General features: G+C 41.6%; 1 protein-coding gene across 1 annotated transcript in view; it reads right to left on the bottom strand.

Annotated features, from left to right (window-relative positions):
* Window positions 1–15,703, bottom strand: part of LOC122922211 (phosphatidylinositol 4-phosphate 5-kinase type-1 beta-like) — a 32,263-nt gene extending 16,560 nt beyond the window's left edge. The window contains exons 1-6 of the mRNA XM_044272745.1: window positions 15,498–15,703; window positions 14,439–14,522; window positions 14,221–14,269; window positions 12,901–12,985; window positions 9,981–10,142; window positions 6,871–7,015 (exon numbers count right to left, since the gene is read on the bottom strand). Of these exons, the coding sequence (XP_044128680.1) occupies window positions 6,871–7,015; window positions 9,981–10,142; window positions 12,901–12,985; window positions 14,221–14,269; window positions 14,439–14,522; window positions 15,498–15,682 (710 nt within the window). The 5' untranslated portion in view covers window positions 15,683–15,703. The remainder of the gene's footprint in view (window positions 1–6,870; window positions 7,016–9,980; window positions 10,143–12,900; window positions 12,986–14,220; window positions 14,270–14,438; window positions 14,523–15,497) is intronic.
* Between the last annotated feature and the right edge of the window lie 691 nt (window positions 15,704–16,394).

Genomic DNA, 16,394 nt, shown 5'->3' with positions numbered 1-16,394 from the left:
GTTTTACATCAGAGCTCACACTTGCAAAGGGTGAAATCTGCACAAAGAATTGATGTGCTGTGGGTTTTAAAATGGTCCCGGCAGCTCAATTACCACATGGAACGAAAAAATGTAAGCGTACATGAGATCTGTCTAATCTCATAAACTTTGCTGGTACTGTATTACGCTGCCACCCATAAACCCTTTCGAGAGGTCAGAGAATCCTCCAACAGTCACTTTTATTGCCAGAAAGTTACTAATATAACGTGCGTTATTCTAAGATATGTTCCTTTATTAATAGTAGTAGATACCTAACTAATACTAGCGAGTCATTTTTATAGACGATAACAGTAACTATACTGGAAGCCCGTAGACCTTTCTCATTGTGTGACATTAATGTAAAGTGCCCCACCTTACTTTTATAGTTACTTAGTTAGTGGGTGGAAAAAAAGAGATTGTCAAGTTCGACATGTATACATATGGCAGAAATGTAAAGCACGTACACATTTGCCAAACTCAACCAAACTCCTTACTGTCCTGCAGGGGTAGACCGCTACCAGAGGTGTCTGGCAGTGGCTTATTCCTCCCCACAGCTCATGTGTATGGCCATCTTAAAGGGGTTGTCCCAATCACTAGAACAGGGGTCCATGTTCCCATCTATTAAGGGAGTTGCAGACACAAATGCATGTACGCTGCTCTACTAAACTCTATGGGACTGCCGAGTAAAAGCGCCCATAGAGGAATGGATGGCAGACATGCATGCCCCTGTTCCAGTACCATGCTGATCAGACACTTATCCCCTACCCTATATCAACCCACTTTAACAGTCCTTCAGTTCTAAATTATGACTTTTCCCCCCACCGACTTTTTATTCATGCATTCCACAAAGTTACGTTAGTATTGCTTTCCACCTAGCTACAGTGGGTGTTGTTCATGATGACAAGGTTAAAGAAGTACTCCCACAAAAAAATGTATTCTCTGACCTGTTAGAAAGGTACATGATGTAAACTGTAGTGAAGGTAATCTTCTCATCAGTGACTGTATTTGTGAGTTATAACCTCCCTTCTGATTCTCAGCTGTGTCATGTGATCAGCACTCTGATCTCCAACTGACACAGGACAGGAGGTCAATTACTTCTCTTTTCATTCCTATGAGACTGACATTAGGCTCCCCTAGGAATACAAAGATAAAGTGGCTTCCTGTTATTTTCAAAGTTAGAGTGTTGGTCACATGACACAGCTAAGGATTAGAAGGAAGTGGATAACTCACAAATACAGTCACTGGTAAAAAAAGACCTATCCGACAGATTACATCATGTACCTTCCTAACAGGTCAGAGTATAAAAGTTTCTGTGGGAGTGCTTCTTTAAGTTGGCTATGCTCATCTCTGTTAATGATTTCCATTGTTCTGCTCCTATGATAGAAGTACAGGCACATAACTGAGACCAACTGCGCCCCCAACACACGTCACTGACTATAATGGGGTCTCCCAGAGTATTACCGAACAAAATAGCACACCATTGACAGAATCTCCAAAGAAGACACCTAATGGGGCATCCAACACAGATGAAGAAGCCTAAAACCCAACCATGTGCAAAGAGGTGGTTGTGTTGGAGAAATGATAATGGATGATGATTTAGGATAAGGGTCAGTGTAGCCCTTTGAGCTGTAGTCTGCTTCTATGAACCAAGCGATTTTGTCAACCAGCAGGCACAATATAAGATAATCCCAAAATGAGCAAAGTGCTGCTCCTCTGACTTCCCACTGAATTAGGTCGCTTTTACACAGTCAGTCGGTGATTGTGAACCAGAACCAGGCGTGGGTCTAAACACGGAACAGGTGCAGATCTTTCCATTACACCTTATCTCTGTGTAGCCTCCACTCCTGGCTTTGGCTCACAATCACTGATGGAAATCGCTGATCAAATACTGACGTGTGAAAGTGGCCTGAGGTTGTTTCAGCTTCACTTTTACTAAAATGCAATACAAAATGCACCAATATTGTAACTGGGTGTGAAACTCTTGGGGTACGAGCACACAATCTGGTTTCTTGATGCAGTTTTGGAAGCCAAAACCAGGAGGGAATTCTTAAAGAGGAGAAGTCGTATCTTGCCTGTATACCTTCTCTCCTTTTATGATCTACTCCTGAATTTGGTTTCCAAATCTGTATCAGGAAACCTGACCGTGTGGCCGAACCCTACAAGCAGGATTGTGCTTCACTCACAGCCCGTCAGTAACATAATTCTTAGCTCTGAATATATTCCCAGCTGGTACAATGTTTCCTTAAGGCAAAAGGTCTCTATTTATGGGCTGTTTTCAGACCCTCCCTTAGTAAACAGAACCTTATAGCTCAGCAGCAACTGAAAGTAAATGTCATTGTTTGCTACTGTGTACTGGGAATGGTTTCTATCAAAGGTGATCTATCTAGCTAATATTTATCTATTTAAACTAATATTTTTCTATATCTGTGTCTATCTATCTATCAAAGAAAAAAATCAGCAGCACTATCAAATTGAAGTCAGGTACAATCCCTTCGAAGACCGTAGTAATAGGTTCCATAATGTCAATTCACAAAGAAGAGTCAGCACTCCAGATATTGTGAAGGGTGGTGGACCAAACATTAAAGGATTGGTAGCATGCCACGTCAGACTGGTTCCTTGGGCCCACCTGAGGATATCATTTTGTGGGCTCATCTGGTGTGAATACAGTAAATCATGCCCACTTTTAGGTAATTTTTATTGTTGCACATGCAAGACTTATCAGTAAGGTTTTATAAGAAATCTGCTGGTTACTGGTTCCAAGGTAAGCTCCAAACTATCTTCTGCTAGACCTTAGGGATATTGTTCTATTAGGGGTCCATTATGGTGTTAGTGCTTGGGCCCACCAAAGGATCCTCTGGTGCTCCAATAGGCCAGTCCAATCCTGGTAGCCATATATACAGGGGGTGCAAAGTGAAGTTTAGCAGTTGTACCTGGGCCTTGCTTTCTGAGGACCACATAAAACGACTGTCTATCTATCTATCTATCTACTAAAATCTTTCTTGGCTTGTTCTGTATTAGCATAACTTGATTTCTTTCATAAGCACAGCATCCAGTAATCATAACTGGGTCCAAGTAAATGTAAGGAATACAAAAGGCACTGAAAAGACTGTAAGTTATGAAGTGTTCTTAACTAGGGACAGCTACATTAGGCCACTTTCATACTGGCGTTTTGGCTTTCCGTTTGTGTGATCCGTTCAAGGCTCTCACAAGCGGTCCAAAACGGATCAGTTTGCAATCTAACGCATTCTGAATAGTAAAGGATCCGCTCAGTGTGCATCAGTTCAGTCTCCATTCCGCTCTGGAGGCGGACACCAAAACACTGCCTGCAGCGTTTTGGTGTCCGTCTGACAAAACTGAGCCAAAACTTTATTTGACACAATCTGGCACAATAGAAAACGGATCTGTCCTCCATTGACTTTCAATGGTGTTCAAGACGGATCCGTGTTGGCTATGTTGCAGATAATACAAACGGATCCGTTCTGAACGGATGCAGACGGTTGTATTATCTGAACGCAAGTGTAAAAGTAGCCTTACATATCTGACGAAAGGTTTGTTCCCTTTAAGTGCCCCCTTGAATCCCCCTTTCTATGTCTGTACGTGTTGCTCCCATCACTTGACACACATTTGACAGTGATTCTTATCCCCAGCACAAATGATTCTGTGTCATAGATTCTCACTATATGGTTACCATGCCAACTACTTAGGTATTCAGCAAAAAGGAGAACATTTTGTTTCAGGAGTCTTTTCTTTCCTAAAGGATTAGGTCTGCGATGCTAATTTCATTTGGATAATAAGCAGCGTCCCTTTGAGGGCTGCTGTCAGGTAGTCTCTATCTCAGGAGTGTTTCTTAGACAGCCCAGTGTTTTTTGGAAATGTATCATGATTAATGCCTTGCAGTCTGGAGGTGGATTTTACATCATCTTTGGTGCACTATCCAGCGTTTTAGGCAGTCAGTAGTCATTCTGAGTCAAGCAAAAAGACAACACACTACACATTTCACCTGCTTGGTTGGCAACTAAATAGTAATGCACCTGGGGCGTAAAAACCCAAAAGCAGAATATAAAATCAGTGATACAGTCCTAACCTCAATATCTGAGGAAAGGGATTTAGGGGTCATTATTTCAGAAGACTTAAAGGTAGACAGACAATGTCATAGAGCAGCAGGAAATGCTAGCAGAATGCTTGGGTGTATAGGGAGAGGCATTACCAGTAGAAAGAGGGAGGTGCTCATGCCGCTCTACAGAGCACTAGTGAGACCTCATTTGGAGTATTGTGCTCAGTACTGGAGGCCATATCTCCAGAAGGATATTGATACTTTGGAGAGAGTTCAGAGAAGAGCTACTAAACTGGTACATGGATTGCAGGATAAAACTTACCAGGAAAGATTAAAGGACCTTAACATGTATAGCTTGGAAGAAAGACGAGACAGAGGGGATATGATAGAAACTTTGAAATACATAAAGGGAATCAACAAGGTAAAAGAGGAGAGAATATTTAAAAGAAGAAAAACTGCTACAAGAGGACATAGTTTTAAATTAGAGGGGCAAAGGGTTAAAAGTAATATCAGGAAGTATTACTTTACTGAGAGAGTAGTGGATGCATGGAATAGCCTTCCTGCAGATGTGGTAGCTGCAAATACAGTGAAGGAGTTTAAGCATGCATGGGATAGGCATAAGGCCATCCTTCATATAAGATAGGGCCAGGGACTATTCATAGGATTCAGTATATTGGGCAGACTAGATGGGCCAAACGGTTCTTATCTTCTTATCTGCCGACACATTCTATGTTTCTATGTGTTGTCCTTAAAGGCTATGGACACCTTTAGGGGCAATTATTTAATATTGCATTTTACTCATTTTGGATTAAAAATCATTTTTTTTAATTGAATTTTTCGACAGCTTTCACTTGAAGTGCATTAGCAGACTAGCAGGCTCTGTGCTTCACATTGAATCAGTCAGAGAGCGGCTGTGACGGCTCAATGTGACGCCCTTATGTCTGCCCTCCTGACTGTTGATAAACACTCATTATAACTATACTCTTATCCATTTCATATGAGTGTAGCTATAATGGGTGTTTATGAGTTGTCAGGAGTTCAGACATAAGGGCTTTATATTCAGCCATCACAGCAGTTCTCTGACTGATTCAACGGGAAGCACAGAGCCTGCTAGTCTGCAAATGCACTAAAGTGAAAGCTGTTGAAAAATTTTCACGAGCACCAATAGCCCAAAAATTGCCCCTAAAGGTGTCCTCAGCCTTTAAGGACAACACAAACAAGCACGTGAAAAAATTATTTTTAAGCCCAAAATGAGTAAAATGGTAACATAAAAAACTTGCCCCAAAAGGTATCCTAATGGAATCTGTCACCAGCGACCTCCCTATCGAGCTGTTTGCATAGACACAAAGCTGTGGTTCACCTGATTATAACACTATCTTTTGTTGATTTGAGTCTCCGTTCCTGAGTTCTGATAGGTTTTCTTCATATGCAAATTAGTCTGTTGGTGCCACGAGGGCATCACCATTGCTCTTGTTGCACCCAAGCTGCTCTCATTTCTGCGACCAGCCCCTCCCTGGATCCTTTGCCACTGCCTGACCCTGTCACTCAAAGCTGTGAGGGAGGGGCCTGGCCACAGAAAGGAGTGGAGCTTGGGTGCAACAAGGGGAATGGTGATGCCCACATTGCTACAAAAGCTTAATGTGCATATTAAATATCATAACTCTGGAACGGAGCCTCAGATCAACAAAAGAAAAACTGTGTTTTAGTCAGCTTTGTGTCTATGCAAACCGTTGGATAGGGAGGTCGCTGGTGGCAGATTCCCTTTGAAATCAGTAAATGCATGTATGTAATCATCATTCTTTGTCCACTTCACATTATATACAGTTATTAATTTAAAAAAATATCACTTCATGCCTTGGTCCAGTTAAAAGGAATGGACGCGTTTGACAAGATCCTAAAAAGCAAATTCTCCCGCATTTTCTGATGGTATTATACGTTACATCATTACTAACAAAATATCACCGAATTTCACGGTCTCAGGAGAATGCAAACATGTGATGTTATTACATATTACAGTGTACTGCAAAGATATTTTATTCCAGTTATTTTGGAATATGAATGGACACAGCTTATATGAATGGGGATCATGAAACCCTGCAAGTGTGAGCACATGTACGATTGTCTACCACCATTACTTTCTCTGTTTAGAACGTGGCCATGCATGGCTTTGTCTCCACAGAGATCAGGGAGAAGGTATTCCACTCAGTGCGTGTCCCAGATATGGTAAGTGAAAAACTTGTAATTTATTCATTGATATCTGTGATATCAGGCAGCACAGTGGCTCAGTGGCTAGCATTGGTGCCTAGCAGCGGGGTCCTAGGTTCGAATCCGACCAAGAACAACATCTGCATGGAGTTTGTATGTTCTCCCCGTGTTTGCGTGGGTTTCCTCCAGGTTCTCCGGTTTCCTCCCACATTCCAAAGACATACTTAGATTGTGAGCCCCATTGAGGACAATTGGATGCTAATGTCTGTAAAGCGCTGCGGAATAAATAAATTTATCAACGAAAATAATAGCGCAGCATTTTTCCTTCTTAAAACAAAGGGCACCTCTGTAGAACCTGAAGGACAGCACTGTAAGGCAATGGGGTCCATCGGCCTCCGTTGTGCAATGGATCTGGCAGAGAGCTATGGCTTCTGTTATAAAGCCGAGCCTTATTCGTTCGGCTGATTTAGACTCTACTTTCTGTAATAAATACAACTAAATGCTTTCATTTCTAAGGGTCTATCATGGTGACATTCTGTTGCTTCATACTTCCATATGTGTAGGATCAGGATATTAAAGTATAGGTTTGTTACCTGCTAGAATAGCGAATTGTGTCTTCATGGTGATACTGATCATCTGCAAACAGTGATGAAGAGGATATTGTCGTTGCTAGGGAAGCAGCTTCAAATAAGGATGGCGTGCTTGGCACAAGGTCAGGCCGGTGCCTTGAATTTATTGCTGGGGAGATAAAGAAAGGCATTTGAATATATGTGTTGGTATGCTGCTTGATATTACCCCAATATTACTGTGTAATCATCTGTTAATTATTTATCCTTCCTCCTAGTAATAGTCTACTGAAAACCTTGGTACTTTACTGTCCACTCTTCAGTATGTGACAGAGTGGACAGTCAGAAGACAGGCCCAATTTATTACAGGGGTTCACAGTATCCTGCCATTCTCCAACCGCTGATCTACTTCCTGCGACCAATGCAGCCACTAGCTGGCCTCAGAAGTCATGTGTCGTTCATGTCGGCTTCATCATTTGTATGTTTGGACAGCGATACGTATTCGGCTCTCATTCTCACATGAAACCATGGGATACTATGTATGGCTGTATTTGCCAGGGTCATTCATCTTCCTTCATACTGTTTCATACTGTATTGTTTGCCTCATGTATCAGGACACAAATGCATTAAGGGTACTTTCACACTAGCGTTAAAGTTTTCCGGCACTGAGTTCCATCCTATGGGCTCAATACCGGAAAAAAACTCTTCAGTTTTATCCCAATGCATTCTGAATGGAGAGCAATCCGTTCAGTATGCATCAGGAGGTCTTCAGTTCAGTCACTTTTATGGTATTTGCCATAACACTTGCCGGAATGCCGGATCTGGCATTAATTCCCATTGAAATGTATTAGTGCCGGATCCAGCATTAAAATTGCCGCATTGACTGATCCAGTCAGACTTTTAACAATAATAAATACTGGATCCATTTTTCCGGATGACACCGGAGAGACGGATCTGGTATTTCAATGCATTTGTCAAATGGATCCGCATCCGCAAATGGTTTCCGTTTGCACACGTTTTTCCGGATCCGGCAGGAAGTTCCAGAAACGGAACTGCCTGCCGGATTCCCCCAACGCAAGTGTGAAAGTACCCTAATTTACACGTCAACTTTATATATTTATATTTTTGTGACACTGGTATTTTCCTATGTTGTATTATACTTTTTATTATCCATATGGGGTATGGTTCTTAAAGGCTATGTACACCTTTGGGGGCAATTATTATTGCATTGTACTCATTTTGAGCAATTTTTTTTTTTATTAGTCTTTATTAAACACAGAGCCCTTTTTTGTGTACAGAACTGACATGCTGTAGTAGCACCCTTTGGATTTTCTGTCTTTTCCATCATCTGGGGAGCAGGCGGACTCCTTATCTCTGCTCTCTGACATTATAAACACTCATTATATTTTAATAAAGGTCAATCGAAAAAATGATTGTTAGCTAAAAATGAGTAACATGCAATCATAATAAAAAATTGCCTATAAAGATGTACATAGCCATTAACGCAACCAGAGGTTAGGAGCTGGATATTACGCTGTTTTTTTAGACGTTATTATGAATGTCTATTGTTTGCCTTATTTCATAATGTAGATTATCATTTGTCTTAAAGAGAACCGGTCACTGATCCTGACATTTCTGTTTTGCATTCCCCATGAAATAAGAATTCTGAAGCATCCTTTAATATAAATCTATGCTGTGACATTCCTCTAATATTTCTACTAGACGTTTGTTACTAAATTGCAAGGAGTCTGCAATAAAGGTCCTACTGGATGTTACCAGCTGGGTGTGTGTCCCTGCACAATCTGACACTGATTGGATAGTGTCAGACTGTGCAGGGACACACCTCAACTGGTAACATCCAGTAGGACCTTTATTGTACACTGCTGGCAATTCATTTATAAACTTCTAGTAGGAAATATACAGGAATGGAACAACAGAGTTATATGAAAAGACGCTACAGAATTGTTACTAAATGGGGAATGCAAGCAGATAGTAAAACAGACATGTCAGGATAGAGGTGAAAGGTGCAATTTGTGATGTTTGGTGTCTTTGTATGTTGCCTGTTGACTTGCACTCTGTTTGATCTTTTGAGGTGGTCTCCGCCCATGTTCCTAGTGTATACCATAAACTTAAAGGGAGTCTGTCACCAAGTTTTCATGTTTTGGACTGCTTATGTAGCGTTCTTGCGCACACACACACACACACATGATTATAACAGTACCTTTGTTGTTTTTGTCCCATCTAGTAAGGCTAAAAAAAACAGTTTATGAAGTTATGCAAATGAGGGCACACATGTGCCTAGGGGCGGCTTTCTGGCTGCAAGTGCCCAGGTCCTTCATTGATCTGCACGTCTAACCCCTCCTCAATGTACCCTCTGGCACACCCTGTCATGATCTAACGTCATCCTCTTCAGTTCTCGTCTGCACACTATGTGCAGTGCGCATGCGCCAGTTAATGCCATGGCTCGATAGCAGTGCCGTCACTGAAGTGTGAAGGCAAGAACTGAAGAGGATGACGCAAGATCATTACAGGGTCAGCCAGAGAATACAATGAGGAGGGGTTAGGCATGCAGATTGGTGACAGACTTTCTTTAAATCTAGCTCCGTGTTTCCCAACCACGGGTCCCTGGAATTGTACAGTCCTTTAAAACCAGGTCAGGAGCTCTCCGGAAGAAAGCCATTGTAAGAGCTGTCAATTTTACAGTAGAGCTGTTAAACTGATTTTATCCTGGCTAAAGATGCTTGGCACTGGGGTTTATCAAATCTAAGACAGAATATAGGAGTATAATGCTTTAGTTGTCCTAACCCTAAGGCCGCTTTCACACAGGCAGTGATCTTCATCAGTGATTGTGAGCCAAAACCAGATGCAAAACACAGAACGGGCAAATCTTTCCATTACACCTGATCTCTGTGTAACCACAACTCTTGGTTCTGGCTCACAATCACTGATGGAAATCACTGATCAAACACTGACCAAACACTGACTGTGTGAAGACGGCCTTAGTTTTATTTGAGGTCGGAATGTGAGTAGGGGTTTCCTGGGAGTGGAAAGGAGTACTAAGTAATACGGTTGGGAATCAATTGCCCAGGACAAAAAAAATTATTGGAATTTGGCATGTGACACCCAATGTTTCTTACCCTCTTCATCCAGACTGGTGAAACTCTGACCTTCTGTCAGTTTTTTGTTTTTCTCCTTCTCTTCCAAAGACTCATGGGTGTTGGCAGACAGAATCTCCTGTGATGAAGACTTCAAAGCTGGGATAGAATTGCATCGTCGCTTAGAGGGTGATGACTTTAAAGCTGAAAAATAAGAATCCAACGTTACCAACTTTTCCGTCCAGTTTTGAACTGTCGTGTATCGGAGTCTCAGAAGGTAATATCCTTGGTTACAACTTACCATGCAATTCCTATTGGTGATTTATTTCTTTTATAATTTAATATAACAATGTGTTAGGTAACTGATTGAAAAAATATGAATGTAAGGCAGTGAGGCTCTAATAGAAGACTGACTGGCCAAATATAAAGGTCACTAATGCCAATCGTAAAGTTGGCATAAGCACAGGGCCGGTGCTACCATAAGGCAGACCAAGCGGCTGCCTTAGGGCGCACCCTGGCGGAGGGCGGAAAAATGTGACATGGAGGGGGAGAAATGTGACATGGGGGGTAATTTGACATGGAGGGGGAAAAATGTGACATGGGGGTCTGATGGCTGACATGGTCTGATGGCTGACATGGGGGTCTGATGGCTGACATGGGGGGCATGATGGCTTAGATGGGGGCATGATGGCTTACAAGGGGGCATGATGGCTTACATGGGGGGCTGATGTCTGACATGGGGGTCTGATCTGAGGTCTGATTAACATTGGGGTCTGATTGGGGCTGTTAGGTGAGGTCTGATTAACATTGGGGGTCTGATTGCTGGTCTGACCTGAGGTGTAATGGAAAATATTTTTTTCTTATTATCCTCCTCTAAAACCTAGGTGCGTCTTAGAGGGTGAAAAATATGGTCCTCAAACCAGCAATTGTCTGAAGCAGAGAGAAGATACCAGGACCACACAGAGGCCAGCTGCTGCAGACGGGACCAGGGCCATATGAGATGCGAGGGGGGGGCACCAAAATGTAGCTTCGCTTGTGTTGGCAAAAATCCTTGCACCGGCTCTGCATAAGCATTAATGAGGAACATGTGCTTATCTAGTCTGTTCACAATTCATTTAACTAATGATCTATAATGAACACATTTTTCCTATGACATCAGCAGTTTGTGCACTTAATGAATATCAGTCAAATTCATCTTCTCTCCGCTAGTGAGAAAGACGTCAAACGTGACAGGCAGAAGAAATTGTAGAAAATTGCAAATAAGCATTCAAATCTGAAAACTGGACACGCAGAACAATAATATAGTTTTATATGGAAAATGAGGAAAAAATGCTCCATAGAATTCCATATTACAGATGTATTCTCCCCTAGTAGATATCTCCACAATATGTCGCACACAGAGCACCTACAGCTATGTAGAACAGAACCTTAGGGTCTCTCTGTGCCACTGTCATTGCTCTATTGTGTATATGATGCCTATGGATTACTTCTAGAAGAAAGTCAAGAGAGCATTACTTCAGGGATGTGCAATCTTATGCAACCAGTGTGTTATTATTTACTTAAAATATCATATCGTTTTCATTTAAAGGGGTTTTCTGAGATTTTGATACTAATGATCTATCCTCAGGATAAGTCATCAGTATATGATCGGTGGGGTACTACACCCGCAACCCCCACAGACGAGCTGTTTGAGAAGGCACCAGCACTCCTGTAGGCACTGCGGCCTTCTCACAGCTTACCAAGCACAACGCCGTACATTGTATAATAGCTGTGCTTGGTATCGCATTCAACCCTATTCACTTCAATGGAACTGAGAGCGATACCAAGTACAGCCGCTATACAATGTACGGTGCTGTACTTGGTAAGCGGGGAGAAGGCTGCGGTGCTCGCAGGAGTGCTGGTGCCTTCTCAAACTGCTGATCTGCAGAGTCCTGGGTGTGGGACCCCCACCGATCAGATACTGATAACCTATCCTGGGAATAGATCATCAGTATCAAAATCTCAGAAAACCCCTTTAAAGATATAACAATATATGTAATGGTAGAGTAAAAAATAATGGTCCAAGGTAGATAGCAGATCTTAAAGGGATTGTCCGCTTTTGTAATATTCATGACCTATCCTCAGGATAGGCCGTCAGTATTAAAAAAGGGGGCAACCCTGTTAGGTTTTAATGCAAAATTAAGTAACATGGCCCTCCACTGTCCATATGTCATTTCTAACACGGATGTCTTATGTGGCACAGGGGACTTTGTGCCCCCTCAGACAGCAAGGTCTGCATGTGTCTGTTTTCTCTCCTCTTTGGACACAAAGCTCTAGAACTAGTTTTGTCCAGTCCTTTTATGCTAAAAGATAATAATTCTCAGATACTTAATGCAATAAAATGTTTTCCCTAATGCTGATATTTGGGTGAAATCTGCAGTACAAATCTGCACGTGTGAATGAGATTGGTTCAATTCTTATCTACTTGGCTGGTACTGTAAACTGCTGCAGGATCTGACACACATAAATCTGCAGCATGGCCTAAAGCTATGGTAAATTCCAGTATTAGGGCTGATTCACATGACCGTGATCGGCCTGGGAAACAAAGGCTGTGTTTTGGCTTCCCTGACACAAACTGACTGCATCATAGTAATTTATTATATTGGATGGAGGGGCTTTCGCAGTGTACTCGCATGTTGGTGTGAGTACGCAGCAATAGCCCCATAATCAGATACAAACTGACTATATAATACATTTCCGTGATACAGTCAGTTGAGGACAGGGAGGCCGCGGTTATGCTGGGAGATGCGGTCGATCAGAGTGAAGTGCATGAGCCCTTACAAGTTGGAATATGGAAAGCATACATTGTTGCGCATAGCATCTTTCCATTTAGATCTTTTAGATCTGTTTGTCTCATATTTTCAAAGTCCTTCTTTGGACATAAAAACACAAGCAACAATCATAGGCTCCTTTTTTTTTTTACCTTGGACTTTCTTGAAGACCCTGGAATTCATAAACTTCAAAAATCTATCTGCATAAAAACTTGGCCTATGAACCGACACTGTGTCCTAGAAAGAAAATAACAAGCGCTCATGTTATAAAACAGTAAATCCTGCTGATGCAAATTCCTCTGATAAGCCTATGAGAACAGTCCCTCCCCATGAAATTCTTCTGAAAGCAAATCCTGTTATACAAGATTTTCTCTCAGTTCCCTAGGGGATTTTTATCAAGTAAATCCAGTGTGCTGATTTAAAGGGGGAATAAAACCCATCTGCCCCGCAAGAAGAAGAAAATCTTATATTGGCTTGCACGACTGGAGAACATAAGATATGACTAAATATAAAATACGTTCCAAATAATATTATAGAATGGTCAAGCAGAATGGAAACTACGTTATAAGCTTTAAGTTTACATGCAAACCCTTCAAAAGAAACCCTTCTAGCAACCTGAAGGTATGTTGTCCTACAAGGCGTGCGTTGAGAATAAATGTTTGCCCATTTCTGCTACATAATTGAAAGCTTGGCCCTTTTTGTTCCTTTTGTTTGCAGCCATCTCCGCACCCTGCATGGGCTGCTGCAGTGCAATTGTGGCATTACAAGGCTGTCATTCATAATGCAAACTGGGCTATATTCACATGTTGGAGACTCCATTAAAAAAGCAGGACAAAATAGCACAGCGGTAAAAAACGTGCTCCCTAGTGGAAACTCAAAAGACCCCATTATGGTCAATGGGACTGTTTGTTTCGGTCATATGACGGATCCTGCTTGGCTATTTTTCTTGTATTTCTGTTCTCAGAATGGAACATAAAAATGGAAAAACGTGCTACAGATGTGAACATAGCCTTAGCTCTCCTTCAGAAGGAAGAAAACTGTTTCTGTAGTCTAAACTATTGAGGATAGCTAGTCTATAAGTTAATGTCTGACCCTTCAATAAGTGTTATAACATGAATAAAAATATATTATTAACCAAACAGAATCTCCTATCTGTAGACAGTTGTCACAAGGTTCTTACCCCTCATCTGGTACTGGAGTGGGTATTCTTTCACTTTGAGGAGACCACCAGCTAACATAGAGAGACATACAAGCCCCGCAGTGCTCACTGGGAAAATTAGGCCAGTAGTTCTCCTCCAGAAGGAAGAAAATTGTTTCTTTAGTGGCAGCTATTGGAGGTAGCCTATAAGTCATCCTTTAGTGAGTCTTGCAATATGAATGAGGATATTAGCTAAACCAGCATCTCCTCCAAATGAATGAGACACCTATTTGTAGTCAACAATCTACAGTTTTATGAAATAGAGAAAACTCACCCCATCATAAACTAATGCTTTCCATGAATGTTCCAATTTCTTTATCAGCCTAAAAATGAAACAATACACGATTACATGAAGCCAATGCGTATAATAGATAATTGTCACCACTCTTTGTTCTGCTTGCTTCGAGTACATAGAACTATTATGACCTATGATGGTTGCCCTAAACACAGCATAATTTCAGTAAAACAAAGTGACTAACGTACTTCATTTACCTGTAAGACTGGAGAATATCGATAATACCCATGAAAAGCAGCATTCTTTCTCCTTTATGGTTCTTTGCAGGGATACCTCCCATTCTATTTAAAAAGGGAGAACGTTAGGTTGCCATATTGTATACAGTAGCTTTTAGCCTTAAAGATGTTATCCAAATTTTACAGTAACTATGTATAAACTGAATATGCCTAAAAATAACATAAAATTCATAGACTCACAGTTTAATCCCTTGCCGACCTCCTGTTCACTGTATACATGCAGGTGGGCGGCACATATCTCTGCACTGACATTTTAAAACATACGTGCAGAGACTGCAGCTGTACACTAATCGTGCAACTGCAGGAGCGGGGAGCCTGCTGTCAATGACTCCCCATAGAGAAGGCACGGACAGTTGTTCTCTGTCCTTGCTTTCCTTTTCGCTCTATACACCGCTGTGTATAGGGATCAAGAAGAAGAAATGCCACTGTAACACCTGTAGGTAGGGACAGACATGGACAGTGAGCCCTAACCTAGAACCCAGCCCACTTTCCCTACCTACTTGCAGTACAAGCCCTAGGTAGCAAGACCGCAACTGGACGACAGCCCCTGCGCTACTTACGTGCAGAGACGGGAAAACACCAAGAGACAAAACTACAAAAAAACAGGGTTGTATGTAAAAGAGTCAGGACCAGACAGGCTATGGAGTACCAAATGAGAGACAGAGAGTGGTCAGAAGATAAGCCAAGGTCAGAACCAGACGGACAACAGAGCACCAAACAAGAGACAGAGAGTGGTTAGAAGTCAAGCCGGGGACAGAGGAACAAGCAGTCCAATAAGCACAGGAACCAGGGCTATATTACTTACAACCATTATCATTCACTTTTATTTTCCAATTTGTCTATCATAATTTGGTCAGTTTGCCCATTTAAAACCAAAAGTAGGGTGCTAGTCCTGGAGCCCTATTTTCCTCTTTGCTTCTCCTAAGTTCTGTCTGATCAAACCATGCATTGTATGTTTGGTCATATGAAGTTCTGTCTGTAGAGCTTTATAATTTTTACCAAACACTTAAAAAAACCTACGTGTTCTCCTTTGTGACAGCATCCACAGCCTTCCCAGGACCCTGTATAGACTCCAAGGCAGTGGAGTACAGAACTTTCTGCACTGACGGCCGTTTATTGTCTATGGAATAGTGAGACGTCTCTCCCTCTTTTTCTTTGGGTGGACGGTCGAGTACATGAACTCCAAGCAGCAGGCTATAGTCCATAATCTTGAAACTTTCTAACACCTGTTAAAATAGACAAAATGTTCATTAATGGTTGCAGATACTGGCGCCCGAACCTGTTAATGTGTGATCTATATAAGAATGTGTATAAATGATGTTCTGGTTGGGTTGGACAGGATATTACACTGAATTATTAAATAAGAAACTGGAAGACTCTTATCGAAAATGTACCTTTTAGTGATTTTATATACTAGGCATTATGTCAAATCTAAAAGAGCATATTAAAAATAGGTTTCTAACAGAACCCTGATGACCTAGAAGGAAGCAATATGGCCTGAGCATGTTGCTCTTTCCAGGCAGATGCCCTAGCAGAAACATGTTAGATAGGGGACGCCTGGTGATAAAGCATGTGACTACATTACATTATGTTAACAGTTCTTAATACATTTTTTGGCTTCTCCATAATTGAAGCTATGAAGTGCTCCACTGATTATTATGAGTGGCAGCTGGTAAGTGTGAAGGAGAAAACTCAATATTGTACATATCTTAGAAGGACACTCTGAAACTCCCCCAAACTAGACAAAGTGGCGTAAAGTGTCAATGACGCTAATTACGAGTCCAGTTATGTAATTTTCATCTTCATATGCCGTGCTCCCAGAAACCAGCAGTAAGATGCATTGAGAGGACTCCCCAGCTCATGCACATCATGGAGAGGACTCCTTTGAATACATTTTACTGTTGGTTTGCGGGAAGA

Source organism: Bufo gargarizans, chromosome 1 (assembly GCF_014858855.1).
Source record: "Bufo gargarizans isolate SCDJY-AF-19 chromosome 1, ASM1485885v1, whole genome shotgun sequence".
In the NCBI taxonomy this organism is placed as follows: Eukaryota; Metazoa; Chordata; class Amphibia; order Anura; family Bufonidae; genus Bufo; species Bufo gargarizans.
The sequence above is the reverse complement of the archived record's forward strand: the minus strand, read 5'-3'. Positions and strand labels throughout refer to the sequence as shown.